General features: G+C 33.0%; 1 protein-coding gene across 1 annotated transcript in view; it reads right to left on the bottom strand.

Annotated features, from left to right (window-relative positions):
- LOC129231570 (FYVE and coiled-coil domain-containing protein 1-like) overlaps positions 1 to 17874 on the bottom strand; it is a 55033-nt gene that overhangs the window by 33803 nt on the left and 3356 nt on the right. The window contains exons 2-3 of the mRNA XM_054865927.1: positions 9392 to 11556; positions 903 to 1134 (exon numbers count right to left, since the gene is read on the bottom strand). Coding sequence (XP_054721902.1) covers positions 903 to 1134; positions 9392 to 11556 — 2397 coding nt within the window. The remainder of the gene's footprint in view (positions 1 to 902; positions 1135 to 9391; positions 11557 to 17874) is intronic.

The following is a 17874-nucleotide window of genomic DNA, read 5'->3' as shown; positions in this document are numbered from 1 at the left end:
CTTTTCTATTGGGCTCAATATTTTCATATGATTTCATTACAACATTTCGGTTTCTTATGATAGTTGATACAGTGCTTGGGGGAATACCAAATTTAACAGAAATGTCTTTTTTTTTCATACACAATCTACGTCCTTCAACAAATCCACTTTATCTACAACACTAAGAGATTTTCTTTTCAACATTGTAATTGAGAAGGAAAACAAAATCAAATTGAATTGGCAAAGCACTAGTTAGAACAATTTTCACTGAAACTAAGCAATAAACATGGAGAGAGGAATCACCATCAGACAAAAGGGATAGCAATAAACTGGTTTTTCAATAGGAGAGTTCACAACCAAAATTCAAAAACAAGTAGGGGTGGGTGGGAGTCCGGTGCAATTTCACAATGGAGAAACATCGTGTTTGTCCACCCCAGGGGTCCACCTTTCAACTCCAGCTGATTGTGGGGTTTTCAGTGACCTTTTCTGACCTTCTCTTTTCCCCAGACTTTCATTTTTCACCAGGTAAATTTCTAAAATGAGGAAAAATCTCCATTAGGCCTCAAAAAAAAATTTCGATGTATGGAGATTTTTTCGATATATAGAAACAATTTTTCTATGTAATGAACATGCAGATTGCCAAAATTTCGATATATAGAAAATTTCGATATATGGAAGTTCGATATATGGAGGTCCGACTGTAATTAAAATAAAAAACAAATTAATACAAAAATTTAAATAAATGAACTTAAAAAATCCCCTCCCCAAAAATTTGGATGGCGACAACTTGGGCCAACCCCCCCCCCCCCTGTGGGCACCCCTGGTCCAGAGTATGTCCCTAACATTTGCATCTCTAGCTCAATATACCAACCTGCAAAACTTATTTTTTAGACAGATAAAGAGATTGAAGTTCAAAGTATTACTTTTAAAGCTCTTTCATATTTCAGTGCTTCAGTGTTGAGTTGAAATTGAAGAGCTGCTACTTCATTTTCTCTAGAAGCTTTAATTAATAATAATTGCTGAGAGGTATTATCTAATTCAGTAGAAATTATAAGAACTTTCTTTTCTAATTCTTCAACTTTCTGTTGTAAAATGCTTTTTTCTTGTTCTAAACTGATAATATGTTCTTGAAAGTCAGGTGAAGCCAATGAGACACTAAACGAATGAAAAAAAAACGATAATGAGCATTCTTATGTCACATTGAAAAAAAATCAACTACATCCACACCAGTACTAGAAATGAATAATAGATAATACAAATAAACATAAAAAGTGATTCAAATGTACCTGAAAACTCAAAATTGGTTCAAAGCATCAAGGAGATGCATCTCTAGTTGACAAGAATGGTCAATTATACTAATGGTTAGACACAATTTTAATAAGAAATCTTAATAAAAATCCAATTAATATATATGGATATTTTAGAATTTGTCATTCTGAAGCATCTTAGATCAATAATTGGTTTTCCACACAAAAAACAGGAAAATAAACAAGAATGGCTAGTGGAATGAATGCTTACTTAAAATGATTCTACAACTCAGCTTCATCTCAAATTCATAATTAAATGTTTAAAATAATAATAATAAAAAAAAGTCATAGGAGATGTGAATTCACTTATAATATACATCAAGATACACAGATATACCTATGTATAATTAATTCTGTTTTCAGGGGGTCACTTTTTGTGTGCTAATCTGATTCTTTCATTAAGTCAGTGTCAAAAATTTAAGACAAATTTTTTTTAAAAAAACACTAAAATAAAGATTAATTTTAATAAAAATTGATATTAAAATTATTCCTTTGAGTTCCTTGATGAGACAAAAACATACATTGTTAAAAGTACACAAATTTCACTAAAGTAGTTTGTAGCCACATCATCTTCATTAGATCATAATTCATTTCCATATAAAAATTATTTAAAACAAATTAAATAATAAAAATTAATTCCACAGCATTTTCTTCAGAATTCTAGTTTAAACAAAATAGTAAATATATCAGCTTTATTGTCGCAGCTTGCATGTACTAGAAATATCTAAAAAATTCAAATAATTATCAAATACTACAAATGGCATTTTGCTTTTAAGCTATAAGGTTGGGTATTTCATATTTTATCTATTTTGTAATTGAATGCATATAGGCTAAACTGATTTTAAAGGAAAAGCATCATTTAAATATAATTTATAATTTACTGAAGTTCCCAAGTAGCATTGAATCTTGGCGCAATATTGTACTTGGTTGGCTGAATGTTGGCGTACGATTTACACCCAATATTGGCTGAAGCTCGTAGGGGATACATTTTAACAATATCGGCCAATATTGCTATTGCAATCTTGAGCCATTATTGCATGCCGATCTAATGCCAATATTGGCGTTACGTTGGCTAAATAGTGGCTCACAATATTGGCTGAAGCACGGAGGGGATACATTTTGACAATATCGGCCAATATTGCTATTGCAATCTTGAGCCATTATTGCATGCCGATCTAAGGCCAATATTGGCGTTACGTTGGCTAAATAGTGGCTCACAATATTGGCTGAAGCACGGAGGGAACATTTAGGAACATCACGGAGGGCACATTTTGACAATATTGGCCAATATTGCATTTCGATTTTAAGCCAATATTGGTTAAATAGTGGCTTCCATTATTGTTATTGTTATATACACTGCTGTCTACATAAAATGCGACATCAAGAAGGTGCAATCAGAATGATACAAAATTTTACACTTGATACCAACATTGATTACAAAATGAAAATAAAATGAACATTTATTACTGGAAAAATCCCAAATGAATGGAGGTTTAAGTACCTGTTGAATCAACTCTAGCTTGAATGTACAACACAATACAGTCGAACATTGAGCTATACTAGTCTCATATGATGTAATAGGTCAATTCCTATCAGTTAATGTAAAGCACTACTAATTCAATCAAACTCATAGATTGTTCAATTTACCGTCAAATCATTCCAGATATGCTCAATTTGTGACAAATCATGACATTACGCAGGTCAGAAAAGGTGATAATGTGGGAGAGGAACCCCCCCCCCCTGCTGTGTGTGACGGTGCATTGCCCCATTGAACACGAGTCTCAACACACGACAAAAATATACCATTAGGTTGTGATAGTGCAGCGAATCAATGTTAGAGGTGATCCTGTCCCACACACAATATAGCACCCCATAGCATCACTACAGCTGTCGATGTGGTGTGCTCCTAAAAAGCAGGCTTTATTAGGGTCGCACACACTTGGAGTAGGTTCGAGTTCAAATCGATTTGTTAGCAACCGAATGGTTCCTGATTGCTCTCATAGCGATGAATCCAGATCGAATTTGGCAAAAATAACATTTTTGTAAGGTTATGGAGAACACGTTGTGAACTACCAAATAATGCTTTTGCTTTTCAGCAGCATACCCCACCCACAGCTGGGATGCCTTTATGGGTTGCAATCATGTACAAAACATAGTCACTTCTAATATTGATCCACAGCACCACGACAGGTCACCCTGCGGTCCCCATGACACCAAACTGCGTTAATATCATTATTCAGTCACATGTGTTGGCACTCATGGCGGGGCTCCCAGGAAGACACTGCTTGATCACACACAGCAAGGGTGTGAGGGGACTTCCTTTTCCACTTTCTATGTCCAGTGAGTCACCCTGCTTTGTCACAAATTGAGCATATCTGGGATCACTTGAGATGGTAAATTGCGTAGGCTATGAGCTTGATGGAATTAGGTGCACATTTCTAGTACCTGTGTAGTAGGATATCCTACAAGACTGATATGCTTCAATGTTTGACTGTATTACCTCATACATTCACGCAATAGGTAGCTTGACAGGAGACTTAAGCCTCCATTCATTTGGGATTTTTCCAGTAATAAATGATCAATTTGTTCTCATTTTGTAATCACTTTCTGATAGTAAGGTTGCCATCACATGTATAAAATTTCATTTAACTCTGACTACTTCCTTCAGTCCTTCTTGGTGTTGCATTTCGTGTGGCCAGCAGTGTAGGTAGCTGTTACTAACCAGGACTGAAATTGTTAGGATTCCAACAATTTCAACGAAAAGGAAGAAGGAATTAAAAGTCGCTTTCCTGGAAGCTTCGACCACGTAAACACTGAAGATGACTGCCGCAGATGCAGTTGAAACGTTTGTGGTAACAACACTCAGACCACAGCAGAACAGCCCAGAATCTCACAACATCAACAATTTAATTCATATTAAAAGTGCCTAGTTATTAAATGTTGGTCAGAAAAAAAGAGAATTTCTTATGACTGTGCACCAATTAATGTATATTTTATTTTTGAATCATATAACTGTAAAAGTAGCTAACAGAAGAAAAATGAAACAGTCAATGCTAACTCCATAAAAATTGATGAAAATGTAAAATGAAATATAATAAAAAGAAAACTTAATTTTAATTCTACATATTGTAATACAGTCAAACCCCGCTATAGTGAACCCGGGATATAGCGATCCCCCGGTTGTAGCGATCCTTTTGAATGGTCCGAACTGAAGTCCTATGTCATTAATGCAATTTCAAACGCTTGTAACGATCCCCAATTGTTTGAAAATCGGCTATAGTGAACCAAAATTTTCAAAAATTTCAAGCTTTTCAACATTTGGTGCAAAAAGTAAGAAAGAAATCCTTTCATTCGTAAACGTTCCTGACCTAAAAAGTGGATACACTTCAAAAAAATTTTATTGGACAAATTTTATGACTTTAAAAATGTGCAAAGAAGTTTTCTGGTTTCATGTGCTTCAGTATTTTCTGATCTATGCAAAAACCTTTCACAAGAACAATTTCACTGTGAACTCATCTTCTGATATTGATGAAGAAATAGGAGATCCCGAACCTCCAATTTCAGCTCCGAAGGCAATTGTCAATGTTTTTAACTTTTTTTTTTTTTTTTGCAACTGAAACATGTTGCGGATTTGTTTCCAACAGCTGACGAAAAAAGTGGTGAAATGCGTTTAAAATCAAAATGCTTGCAACTTAAAATAACATCCTTCGTCCATGCTGTAGAATTTTTTTTTCATAGAAAAAGTAAATTTTTATAGTTTGCTTTTTTTTGAGTACAATGTAAATAATACATTTCACTTTTTGTGAACCTAAGTACTGATAGAAACATTGTGTAATTAGGATGTCCATTATGGAAGTAATTGAGTGAATTTAGACTTTTTTTAAAAATCGGATGTAGCGAACCCTCGGCTATAGCGATCTCTCAAGTCGGTCAGTTGAGGGTTCGTTATAGCGGGGTTTAACTGTAATAACATAAGAAAATAAAGAGTGATTTGAGGAAACATTTACTATTTTAAAGACTTTAATTTGTGCTAATTGAAAATATCGGATATTTTCGAATTCTGCTCAAAACTTACTAACATTGCTAAATATTAGTTACAAAAGTTCCTGAGCAGAATTCAGATTAGAGTTAATTCTCCCTCGACAAACAAATAGAAAATTTGCACACATTTGGTTTCATTGCAATTCTACGGTTGCACAGAAAGTAAATGTAATTGAAGTACAGTGCAAAAGTTGCTCAAAATCTTTGCTTGATTGTTTTCATTGTCATTCAAATTAATAATAAACTTTTAAATTTGAAATAACTGATTAGTAAAGTTATTTTACAATATTGAACAATTAATGGTAGGAATTTTTATTCCTATTTAAAAAAATTAAATATGAACATCATTTTTAAGTACCTTTTTCTTTGACCCGGATAGTTCAGAATTAGCAACTTAATTTTGCAAGAATTAACTCCTTCAGTAAAATGTTTGACCATGTTTATGTAAATAAAGTAAGTAGATCTTTAAAATTTCTTTACCAAATACTCCAGCATAAGTCTAATATTTTCACATAAACAAAAAGTATTCAATAATGAACTAACAATTATTGTCAAAGAAAAATAATAAGATCTATTTCACAAAATTGGCAATCATTATAATAAATGTGGAAACAAACTACACTCAAACCTAGTTTTGTGTGATGGATGGGGACCGCATAAAAAAATTCACTCAAAACTTTACTATTAGCTACAAAAAAATGCTTTCGTAACAGTCTCACTTAAAAATAACCCAAAACTTACGAAACAACTGTAGGAATTTCTTCTTTAAACAAATTCAAGACACTTTTCAATCCAGAGTTCCCTGTACCTACCACTTTTTGTGGCTTAACCAGTTAGATGGGATCCTGAAGACAGCTCTGCTTTTGCAACTACTTTGAATCTCGCCAACCATTTAAATCCGCTTTTAAAATATACATCAGAGAACGATTCATCACTTAAAAATACTACCGAGCACTTGTTTTATAGACAAGTTAGTCAATTGAGTCACAATTTGATTGAAATTTTCATGTACCACAAAGAAAAAGGATCCCACACAAACAGGTTTGAGTGTACTACAAACAAAGTTGTTAAGTTTTTCTTTTTTAAAATGGATGTAATGTAGGTGACAATGAACACTGAATAATCTGAAAATCATTTATTATTGATGCAAATATAGGTTGCACTTATTGCAGTGAAATTATGGACAAGCAGTCAGTCTAGTACATATGTTTGAAAACTAAAACACATTAAAAAAAAAAAACTTCCACTTACCATAATGAAAGGAAAATTTAAAAAGTTGAAAATGATTATTAAACCCTTTGCATTTTTGGCTTAACTTCTGACATCACTTTTTAGCTCTGTCTTGTCTTAGTTTTTATAAAAAATAAAAACATTTATTTTTATTTCTAAACAAATAAAAAATATTCCATACATAATGCAAAAGAACTTACAGCTTACTTTACATGTTTTTCCCCTCACCTTTAAATTTCCAAAATCTTCAACATTATTAAATTTTAATCTACTTTTAATAGACGAAAGAGTATGAACACTTAATTTTTTTGTGCAAAAGAGGTGAAGTGAAACAATTTATAAGGTTGAAAAGGAACATTCACTAGAACAGTTTGTTACGGGCAACGGTATAAATAGAATTATTTGCAAAGCAAATGGACAATTCCACGGTATTGGACGTAGAATTTGCACAACATTTATCAATAAAAGTTCAGATTTTCTAGATGACTGAGCCATTTTTTTTTGCTCAATACTTATGCATGTAGAAACAATTAAAAAAACCTACGAAATTTCTAGAAAAAGTTCTAACTTGAAATATGAAAAACGTCATGGTGTTGAACGTATATTCAAGAGATTCTTGACATGTCATTAGAAAATAAGGGTTTGGCACAAAAAATTCAACACTGGTGTAAAATCATAGTTAATCAAAGCATCTTGGTTTTATTCGATTTCGGATACATTTCTTGAACTACTTTATCAAATAGAACTTCAATTATTTCCGTAACAATGGTTGACGCTAAATAGTTTACACTACCTTTACTGCCATTTAATCGTACATGCTCAGCTGAAAATAGACCATGGAACTTAATTCTCATTCCGTAATGAGCCAAAAGTCTTATGATCATCAAAACGCAAATCCGTGTAGAGAAATGAACTTGGTAGCATAAAACTAGTCCGTAAAATCTTCTTTCAGATTTTGCATTCAGACTTCTAAAAGTTTACTAGATTATTGTCAATAAGTTTAGGTGTTATAGAGCACTGTGAAAAGGAATGCAGTTTTCCAGTAGAAATTTGAATTTTCACGGAAAGTTTGTCTCATGATACATTCTCACTTTAGAATCATGAAAATAAAACTCCTGGAATCTTTATATATTGATCCAGTGTTTTCAAAGTCAAATATGATCCAGAATTTACTCCAGTTTCAAATGTTAGTTCAGAATTCTCAATGTTTGACGCAATTTAGAATGTCACTGTTCGATTATGATTTCGAGTTTTGAAAACACAATGTCGATCCAAAATTTTCACTGCTTCACATCGTTTCAGCAATTTCTTCAATGTTGGATATCTATCCAGAATTTTATTCAGTATTTAATATTTCTTCAAAAAAATTTTTGCCTTATTTCATTACTTTTATTTTGGAAGACAAAGTTCATCACTGCAAAAGACAGCTTTCTCATTGAGTTGCTCCAATAACGCTTTTCTCTTTCGCTTTTTAAAATTTTAGAGTGGATTAGACATAGTTAAAAAAATTCACTGATGAAAATGATAAAATATCATTTAAGAAATGAAGGCAACAATAAAATTTTGAGGAAAATATCTCCGATATTCGGACAAAAGCATTTACCATGTGCAGCGGCGAGGAAGAGCAACAAAACACAAAATGTGCAGAGCAGACAAAGTTGAAGTTTCTTTTTCGCCGGGTTTTAAAAAATTACAAAAGCGTTTAAAGTGAACTCAAATAGCTCCAACTTTTGAGGACTCTCTCTACGTTCAAAATTTGTCTTAGCATTTTAAAACAGTTTGTGGAGTTTCAGGTAATCAGACTCACTTAGGAAAATGAATCATTTTTCAGATTTGTTTCAAAATCGGTTGAACATCAAAGAGCCATCTTCCGCCCAATATTGGTTTTCCATAATTCGACCAATTTTTCGCCAATATTGTCTCACAGCCTAAATACAATAATGGTTGCGCATTGTTGAGCCAATATTGGGACAAGATTGTGTGCCAATCTAAGTACAATATTGTTAATGCAATGAGACGCCAATATTGGCACAAGATTATCTGCCAATCTAAGAACAATATTGTTAATACAATGGGAAGCCAGTATTGGCTTAATATTGCAAAAATCGTGCCAATATTGGCCAAGACATTGCCAACGTGAACAATCTCACGCCAATATTGAGCCAAGATAAAATGCTACTTGGGTTGGGCCTATTGGCTGCCAATTTAATATAATCTAATAATGATATTTAAGTACGAAGCAAATGAATAAATTAAAATAAAAAAACTTAAGGAAAAAAATAAAAAGGTGTTTTTGTTTAATTGCAACTAATTAATTGAGGTATATATACTTTTCACCCATACACCTTAACTTCTAGGATGTAGTCTTATGATTACCATGGAATGCACCATGGCCCATATGGAAAGTTAGTCAAGTGATCATAATAATCATCAAAAATCTATACTTTGAACTGAAAATTGAGTCAAGTGAAATAACTTTGTTACCTATTATTGACTGTTTTTTAATAAGTGGTTTGCATTTAAATCAATTGGAAACTTATTTAAGAGTAATAATCCATTCAATAATACTCAAGTGCCAATAATCAATTTATGTATAAGAATTTTAAACTTCATTTATTTTACAAATGAAAATTTCAACCGTTACTTTTTGAAAATTCAAAGACTAAATAAAAATTTATTAAATGAAATATTTTCAATGAAAGACATTTATCTGACACATTTGTTATTGGTACAAAAATTTGTTAAAATAAAAATTACCAGTTTAAGTTTTCCAAAATAATATATTAGAAATCCTTCAGTCAGTTTACATAATGGGATTAAATTATTAAACTCACCTATTTTCATCAGAATTCAAGTCTCTATCTTGTATTTTGAGATGCTTGATACTTTTTTCCAAATCTTTCTTTCGAATTATCAATGAATCTACTTCAGTCAAGGACTTAGACAAATCTTCTAGGTTGTTATTCTCAGTATCAGACAACAATAAGTTAGTGGAACTATATGCAGCTTCTGAAAGAGGAATGTAACTCTCCTGATCAAATGCACACAAAACTTCATTATCGGTATCAGATTCCAAATTAATTTCCTCAGGTGATGGATGTTTACTTTTGTATCCTTCTATGCAATCCAATGCAGAAGAACATTTATCAATTGGAAAGTCTTCACTTTTTTCTATTCCTCTCACAGAAACAGAAGCTATAAATGAACTAGAATCTGAATTTAAACTTCCAATGTTGGAAGAAAAAACAGGGCTGTTCGTAAAATTATCAGAATCAATAATATCTTCACTTATTTCTTCACCTGAACTATCTACTAAAGCCTCATCTACATCCTCACAATGGTTCAGACTTGAAAAGCAATTAGAATCACATGTAGTTTCAGTTTTGCCAATAGTTTTACACATGGCTTCTAATCGATTATCAATATCTTCTCTTTTTTTAGAGCCTTGTAAAAGATTTGAGTATAAAAGTTGGCACTGTTCCTCTAAAATTTCTAAACGACTTTTCTTAGTGGGAGGATCAAATAAGTTTTTACTGTCACAGTCTGGCAAAAGTACCTTGTCATTCTCTTCAACAGAACTAATTTCAATTAGTGAATTTGTCCGCAAATTATTTTGCTCATCAATGCTTTTGTCATCATCAAATCCACTTTCTTCACTTGTTTGCTTATGTCTAAGAACAAACTCTTTTCTTAAATTTTTCCATTCAACTTCAGATTTAGAATTCTTTATTCTAACAAGATTCCAGTCTTCTCTAGTAGTTTCAAGCTGCTTTTTTAACACCGTTAACAATTTCCTTTTTTCTTGTAAATCATACTTCAAAATACCTTCTGTTGACTGAAGCTTTTTATGCTGCTCTTTTAGGACTGAAACAAGATGCTGAGCTTCTTCAATTTCTCTTGTTATACCTCTCAAATGCAGTCCATGAGCTTGAACTTTAGATATTAAATTATTATTTAACTCTGTTGTTGAGTCCAAACCAATTTGTAGCTCATTAATTTTTGCATTAAGATCACTTAACTTGCTTAGAGAGTCTTTAAATGTATTTAAAATGGAACAAGATGAATCGTTTGAACTTGTCTCAGGGTACAAAGAATTGCAAAAATTTTCAAATGATAAGTCAATATCTGGAAGAGATGAAATAACATTAGATTTTCTCTCGTCATACATTTTGAGAAAACCATAAGACCGAAGCAAATTATATAATTTGAGCATGTTTGCATGTAAATTTTTATTTGAATCTAATGATGAATTTATCTTTTCTAACAAACGAGATATTATCATACATTGGTGAGATGCAAAAGTTTCTAAACTGATATATTTTTTTTCAGAAGAGCTCTTATTTTCATTAAAATGATAAAAGTCACACAAAAGAGCATTTTCTAATGAATTCCTAACAGTTTTTAAATGAGAAAAATATGAACTTAAATTTGATTCTTTCAAAAAACTCGGTACAGAATCAATAAGTTTCTTCATTTCAAGTAAAGCATTATATGTAGTTTCAGGAAAAAGACTTCTAGCAGCAACAATGTTAGATTCATCACAGTTACTCGCAATGAAACTTTGATTTGTAGAAGCATGTTTTGAACTCACACAACTTTCAGACATAAAATGAACATCATTTGATATTTCTCTTCGCTTATTTTCTTCATGATCTGCAAAACATAATGTAGAAACACATACATTTGGAGAAACAAAACTAACATCTGAAAGACTAGAATATTTACGAACTTTTTCTTTAGAATATTCATTACCAACACCAAATAAACAACAGTCAGAAGCTGATCGTCTCAAGTGCTTGCGTTTTTTCCACGATAACTTATTTTCAAACAGTATATTACAACTAGACTTCAGTTTAGCAATTGATTCCACTCCTGCATTTAATTTTTCTGTTTCCGTTTGAAATTCATTAATATTATTTAAACTTGCGATACAATTTTCTTGCATAACTGTACAACTCTTTTCAGGATAGGAATGAGGCATAATTCTATTCAAAGATACCTAAGAACACAAAAGGAAACATTTTAGCAAAAAAAGTTTGAAATTAATTTCCAGTGAAAAACATGCGCCTAAAATGTAAGCAAACTTACACATGCATAAATTAACATACAATAAAGACAAGAATACCAATAAAGAAAAAAAAAAAACCTTAATTTTTTTTAGTAACATTCAGTACATATATAAAATACAATTTATGCTACACATTTTAATACCAATATAGACAGTGTCTGCAATGCAGATAAGTTTGAAAAGGAAAGTTGATTGATTACAACTCTGAAACAGTGAGGGTAAACACAAAATCAATAGTGTAGCACATATTTGATGAAACTTATATTAAAAAAACATCCTAGACTATAACTTTTGGGATAATTCTTGAACGCAAATCTCTTTTATGTTAACAAAGCTTTTAAACAGAAGGAAAAATCCAAGATTTATCCTAAATTACCTTTTTTAATTTGTTGCTCAATTATAAGTTTACCAATAATCTACCTACCCCCTCTGCCCCCCCCCCCCAAAAAAAATTTAAAAAAAAATCTTTTTGAGATTAATTGTTCCAACTTCGGTACAATAAAATTGGGATTGGTTATAATATCTTTTAGAAAGTTTGCGCCTACAACTCAAGTTTTTATTGCGATTTTTCAATGCTCTGAATTGGTTCAAGTTGGATTTGTTTTCATGATAAAATATAAGAATTGATTGCCCTGATACATATGATATAATATATTTGACCCTGAGCAGTTCATGGACAATTATTTAAGCATTTAAATTTACAAGTACATCAGCAGAAAGGTATTTTTTTAAAGACAACAAAATGTGATTATCTAATGCCAAAACTGCCTTAAGAGGATCTAGTAAATATGAGGGACGCTTGGAAAGTAAGTTCCGTTTTGAAATAAAAAAGAATAAGTACAAATAAAACAAAGAAGTTTATTGCACAGTAACCTATCCCCTTCCACTAATCCAGCTATAGGGTGAGTGAGGTTTTGGGTGACCAAACTCGTATTTACACCGGTCCCAGCCCGGGTATAGGGAGAGGGTTTTGTAATGGTATAGCATCCATATATGGGTCATTCTCCAGAAAACGCAACTTTTGATCTCAAATATTTTTCAATTTCGAAACCTTTTGTTTTTTTTTTTTCACTCTCACAAGACAGTGTTACCTACTAGAAATAACCATAAACAATGGCCCAGCTGAGTTCCAACTATTTTACTCATAAATTAAAAAAAATAAAAAATGCCGTGTTCAAGAAAATAAAAAAAGAAAAAGAAAAAACTTTTAATATTTAAAAATCAAGACCAATTTAATATCAAAGTAGTAATTTTGTTAATTGTGCAACAATCAGCTATTTTAATGATTAGTGGGAACATAATATTAAGCTCTCTTAATTAACGTACGGCTTAATTAGTAGTTCCAAAAGTATGTTAAAAAATAGTAAATTTGAGGATATACTGGCAATTTATAACTTCGGTAGAACGTCTATTATTGATGTATTTCCCCTCCATCATTTATTTTCAGCTCAGAAATAATGACATTGACAAGGTCTGTCACAGAGGTGAGATTCATGGAGGTGAGGAATTTTCCTTTAATATAGGCCTAATAGATACATTTTTCAGGGAAAATTTTTTTTTCTTTGTTGCTACAATCTGCACATGTTAAGCATATGAAAACATGTTCACTTCTTTTTATACATTAATTTACATTTCTGAAATTCAAGTTCACGGAGGTGAGAAGTCAGAGTAACCACACTAAGTTTTTAAAGTAAAAACAATATATCTTCTTGTTTTTCAACAAAAAAATTCACAACTTTTTTAATAGCTGAAAACAAGCAAGCGGGCCCCTTGTATCATAGGAAATAAAATGTGATGCCATTACTGCCACCTGCTGATGAGAAATGGCATTTTGTGTTTGAGTAACGGAGGTGAGAATTTATTGTGTGATGCAATTCCTTGTCCAATGAAAACGAACTAAAACACAATATTGAAAAATTAAATATACTTAAACAATTAGTATTTGAGACACTTGTGAAAGGAATCATAAATAAATAAGTAAATACTTTTAATTAAACAAGTTATTAAGCAACCAAACACTCACATAAGGTGTGTGACATGCCACAGAGGTGAGAATTCACATGCTGTGAACCAAAAATATACTAAAATAAAAATTATTATTAAAGAATTGTTTGTAGGTATAAATAGAAATCTTTTTCATTAAATGAAAAATCATTGTTGAATGAATTGTTCCCTAACGTTTTTACTGTAAAAGGTGTGTGACAGAAAAGTTAAACTTTTTGAAGAATGACCCATACGTAAAACGTCCACCCTTTATGCAGGGCCGCTGAGAGGAGGAGCAGCAGGGGTAAAATCCCTGGGGACTGGGCACCTTCTCGAAAAGGAAAAAAAAAAATTTCAGAGTATATGCTGCCAACTAAACTTCTTTTCAGTGTTAGAAAAGCAAAAAATCTCTCATTCAACATTTTGGCCCATAATTCAACATCTGCATGTTCACAGAATCAAGTGCTTGCAGACCAGTTCCTTAGGGGGCTATCTTGCAGAGACGTTTCCATTGGGAAGGAAAACGACCAATAGTGGGACCACCATTACAAACAGCATGCACTCCTTTCGTCGTGTGCTTTCCTCCTTTTACCCGGGCCCGGAACACGGTTGGGTGAGGTCATGCTGGTAGGGGTTCCCAACCTATGGGTTGCGACCCCCAAGCATTTATTTTGAGATTGCGACATTATCCCTACATTTAAAAATATATCACTGCATAGTTTTAAAATTAAAATACACAGGGGAAAACAGCATTTTTGAATAGTATCAATACTTGAGCACAGTGGCAAATCCAGGAGTTTAGCTATAGGATTGCAGCAACCCAGCCCCCCTATACTAGAGTATCTGATCCCGCAACATCCTCTAAGATTTTCTTTCATTTTGGTTTACAGACTTCATTCCCTTCAAATTTCCACGAAAGAGTCCCGAATTCACCTCCCTTTAACATTATTTAAAATCGTCAAAAATTCCGTTTTAGGAAAATCAATATCGAATAATTTCTGTGAGAGATTCTCTAAATACCAGCCCTTATCCTGAAATTGCATTTTTAAGAATTAATTTTGAGGCTATTTGGGAAAGCGTCCTGAACCTCATTCCATCTCCTAACTTCATCAAAAAATAGCCAAGAAATGGGTTTCTAGGATTTTAAAATCCAAAAACAATTTCAGAGGAGTGCCAACTGTCCTCTTCACATAATTACAGATCATATAAATCATTTTAGGACTTAAATTTCAAAAGAAATTCTGGGTGAAGGTTCTCCAAACATTTCTTGTCATCAAAGATAATTTACTATTCTGTTTTTGGGACTTAAATTTCCAAAAAATTCCTTGAGAGTACCCCCAATCCTCTCTCCCTCCACATCAAAAACACTCATTTAAAATTTTGTTTTTAGATTTTCAATTCTAAAAGAGTTCCGGCAGAGAGGCTCCAAATCCAAACCTCCCTCCTAGCGTTTACAACGAGGGCTAATAATTGCATTTTTAGGACCTCACATTCAAAAAATTTTCGGGGAAATTATGCCTGAACCTCTTCTGTTTCCAAAACTTTAACAAAGGTGGTTTACCACGTAGCATTTTTATGATATTTCATTTCCATTTTTGAAAAATTAGAGAGCATCCAACGATTTTTCTCCCCCCCCCCCCCGCCCCTTTGCTCTCATTAAAAATAATCAAAAACTTCATTTTTAAAACTATTTTTTCGAGAAATTTCAAAGGAAGAGTACGAGCTTTAACCCTTCACAAAAGTCCCTGAAACTCTCCTCCTCCTAACAATATCAGTGTTTGTGTTAACTGCAATTTTAGAACTAACATTTTCAGGGGGAGTAGGATCTTTGCAAATGTTACACTTATGACTGTAAAATCATATTGTTATTTCTCTTTCCTCGCTCAACACAATTCAATAAATTTGATTGTGCAATACTAGTTAATGACATTCCCCCCTCCAAATAAAAATCTAGACCCTCTCTCTGTCTTGCTATACACATTTAAAACAAAAATTGAATGACTTCAAGAGTTTTGAAAGTGGTGAGCAGAGCTTCCCCTATGGTTGCATTTTTCGCAAAATGCAAAAATACTATCTTGATTAAGCAAATAATGCAAAGAATTTTCGCTTTTTAGCTGAAATAAAAATATTTAATTCATTAAAAAAAGAAACTGCATGATCCGAGAGAAGAAGCAAGCAGAACGATAGTCAACTTAAATATTTTTTAAATCTCAGCTAAGATGTTTAAATTACTGTCAAGTTTAACAATACCTAGTCTTAATGAACATTATGTCCCACCAATAAATGCATTATTGGGAGAAGGGGACTTGCAACATTTTAAAACCAAACATGTGTTTTTATAATTGTATGCATACAATCCAAGATTCTTTATTTTATATTTTAAAAAAAACAGCTATTGTATGTATTTCGTTAAAGATGTCATAAAGGAAATTTGAATTGAATTTTCAACAGGAGGTGAAGTACACTAAGGCCTTTTGAAAGATGGGAACGTGTCCGCCACATTTACGCATTTTGCTAAACCTTTTCCCTCAATTTTATCTGCTATGCTATAGAACTTTTGAACTCAGCTTAAATCCTGGTGGCGAGATGTTTTTTTAACAATAGAGTGGTTCGGTTTGTTTTTTGTTTTTTTTTTTAATTATTTAACCAGCTTTTTCATATTTTTTACAAAGAAAAACTACCAAATATATTTCCATTTCTCCACTGCACACTGACTGATGGTATGACGCCTAGGATTACCATGAAGCAGATGCTGTGGTATAGAAGGCGCACTGGAGATTAAATGTAAATAAGAGGTAAGGGCAGTGAACAGGATTTTTTTTAGTGGTTGAAGGGGGGCCTGCAAGTCAGTATTTTGCCCCAGGCCCAGTTGAGCTCTCAGTGGCCCTGACTTTACGGATGCTTGGTCAGATCTGTATCTGTTCAGTGGCTGTTGGGGTGCAACACTGAGTAGGCGATGGGTGCCACAGGACCAAATTGATATCTGAATCCCCAACGTCTAGAGTCCTCCCGCCCTCCCCCGTAAGTGGTTTTGCGCTGTTTCCGAAGGGAGAGAGGTACCTCCGGCTTAACAGTCAGACCATGAGATGCCCTAAATGGTGGTGCAGGGCAGGGGTTCCTCATTGTGCATTCTCCTTCAACAGTTTTTCCTCATACCTCTTGTGATTTTCCAGGCACTTTTAATAGCGTGGTACAAGTATCTATGGACTCCCTTCATAGAATGTTGAGCCCCTGTGTAATCAACCATGAGACAACATGTTATTTCTGCTTATTTTTGCTGTTGTACTAATGACTGCCAAGGGAAGACTTCAGATGGCAAAACAAATGGAAGTCGCTAGGAGCAAGGATAGGGTTGCGTGGAGGATGGTCAAAAATGTCACAGTCAAACGACTTCTACTGTGCTTTGTAGGATTATATCGTCGCCTCAGAGGCGAGTAAGATATCTTAGTGTTATTTCAGGATTAGATATCTTACTGTTGCTCTGAGGCAACGATATGCAGGTATGGATATCTGTGCTATTTTTTTTTTTTTCACTTCAGTGTCCATGTATCAAACCTCAATTTACAGCAGGATTTACCAATAGAGACTGCTTCTTGGCCTGTAGGGTTGTTCATTTTACGCAACCTGAATTTTTCTATTATGTATTTCAGAATAAGCAAAATAAACAACCCTAGAGGCAAAGAGGAAACGGTCTCCATTTGTTTTCACCATTTGTACTGACCACTGACCTAGCACCTTTATTTTTGCTCTTTCTCTTAATGTAATTAGTGTACTATAATCATAATTTCAAGAAAAAATCTTTATTTTTCAAATTAGTTTTGGTTATACATCTAAAAATTATTACTTCAAGTTTTAATTTAGTCACTAAAATTATATTATAAATGGAAGCTAACTTTGTTTTTTTTTTTTTTTTTTTTTGCCTCTGTTCATCCGCAGATTGAACAAAGATTACACTACCCAACACCAAAAATGCATCAGGCACAAACACAGCTGTATCCGAAGTATTTTGTGTTACTCAACGTGAAAATCACCATACAAAACTGAGATTTGCTCGTTTTCAAATGCAGAGCCAACAGAGGCAGTGAAATCACACTAATGTTCTTTTTTTCCCTGGTAGAAAGAAGCACCTTTCATGGGACTGACCATCTTTTAAACTTTGACTCATGTGTGAGATAGAAAATCTCACTACATAACCCACAAATAAACAGCAAGAAATTTGAACTCCGGGAAGAGAAATGGCCAAAGTGAGCCTCTAGAAGTTCCACC

Source organism: Uloborus diversus, chromosome 10 (assembly GCF_026930045.1).
Source record: "Uloborus diversus isolate 005 chromosome 10, Udiv.v.3.1, whole genome shotgun sequence".
NCBI classification, from domain to species: Eukaryota; Metazoa; Arthropoda; class Arachnida; order Araneae; family Uloboridae; genus Uloborus; species Uloborus diversus.
Note: the sequence above shows the minus strand (reverse complement) of the source record. Positions and strands in the feature narration are given on the sequence as shown.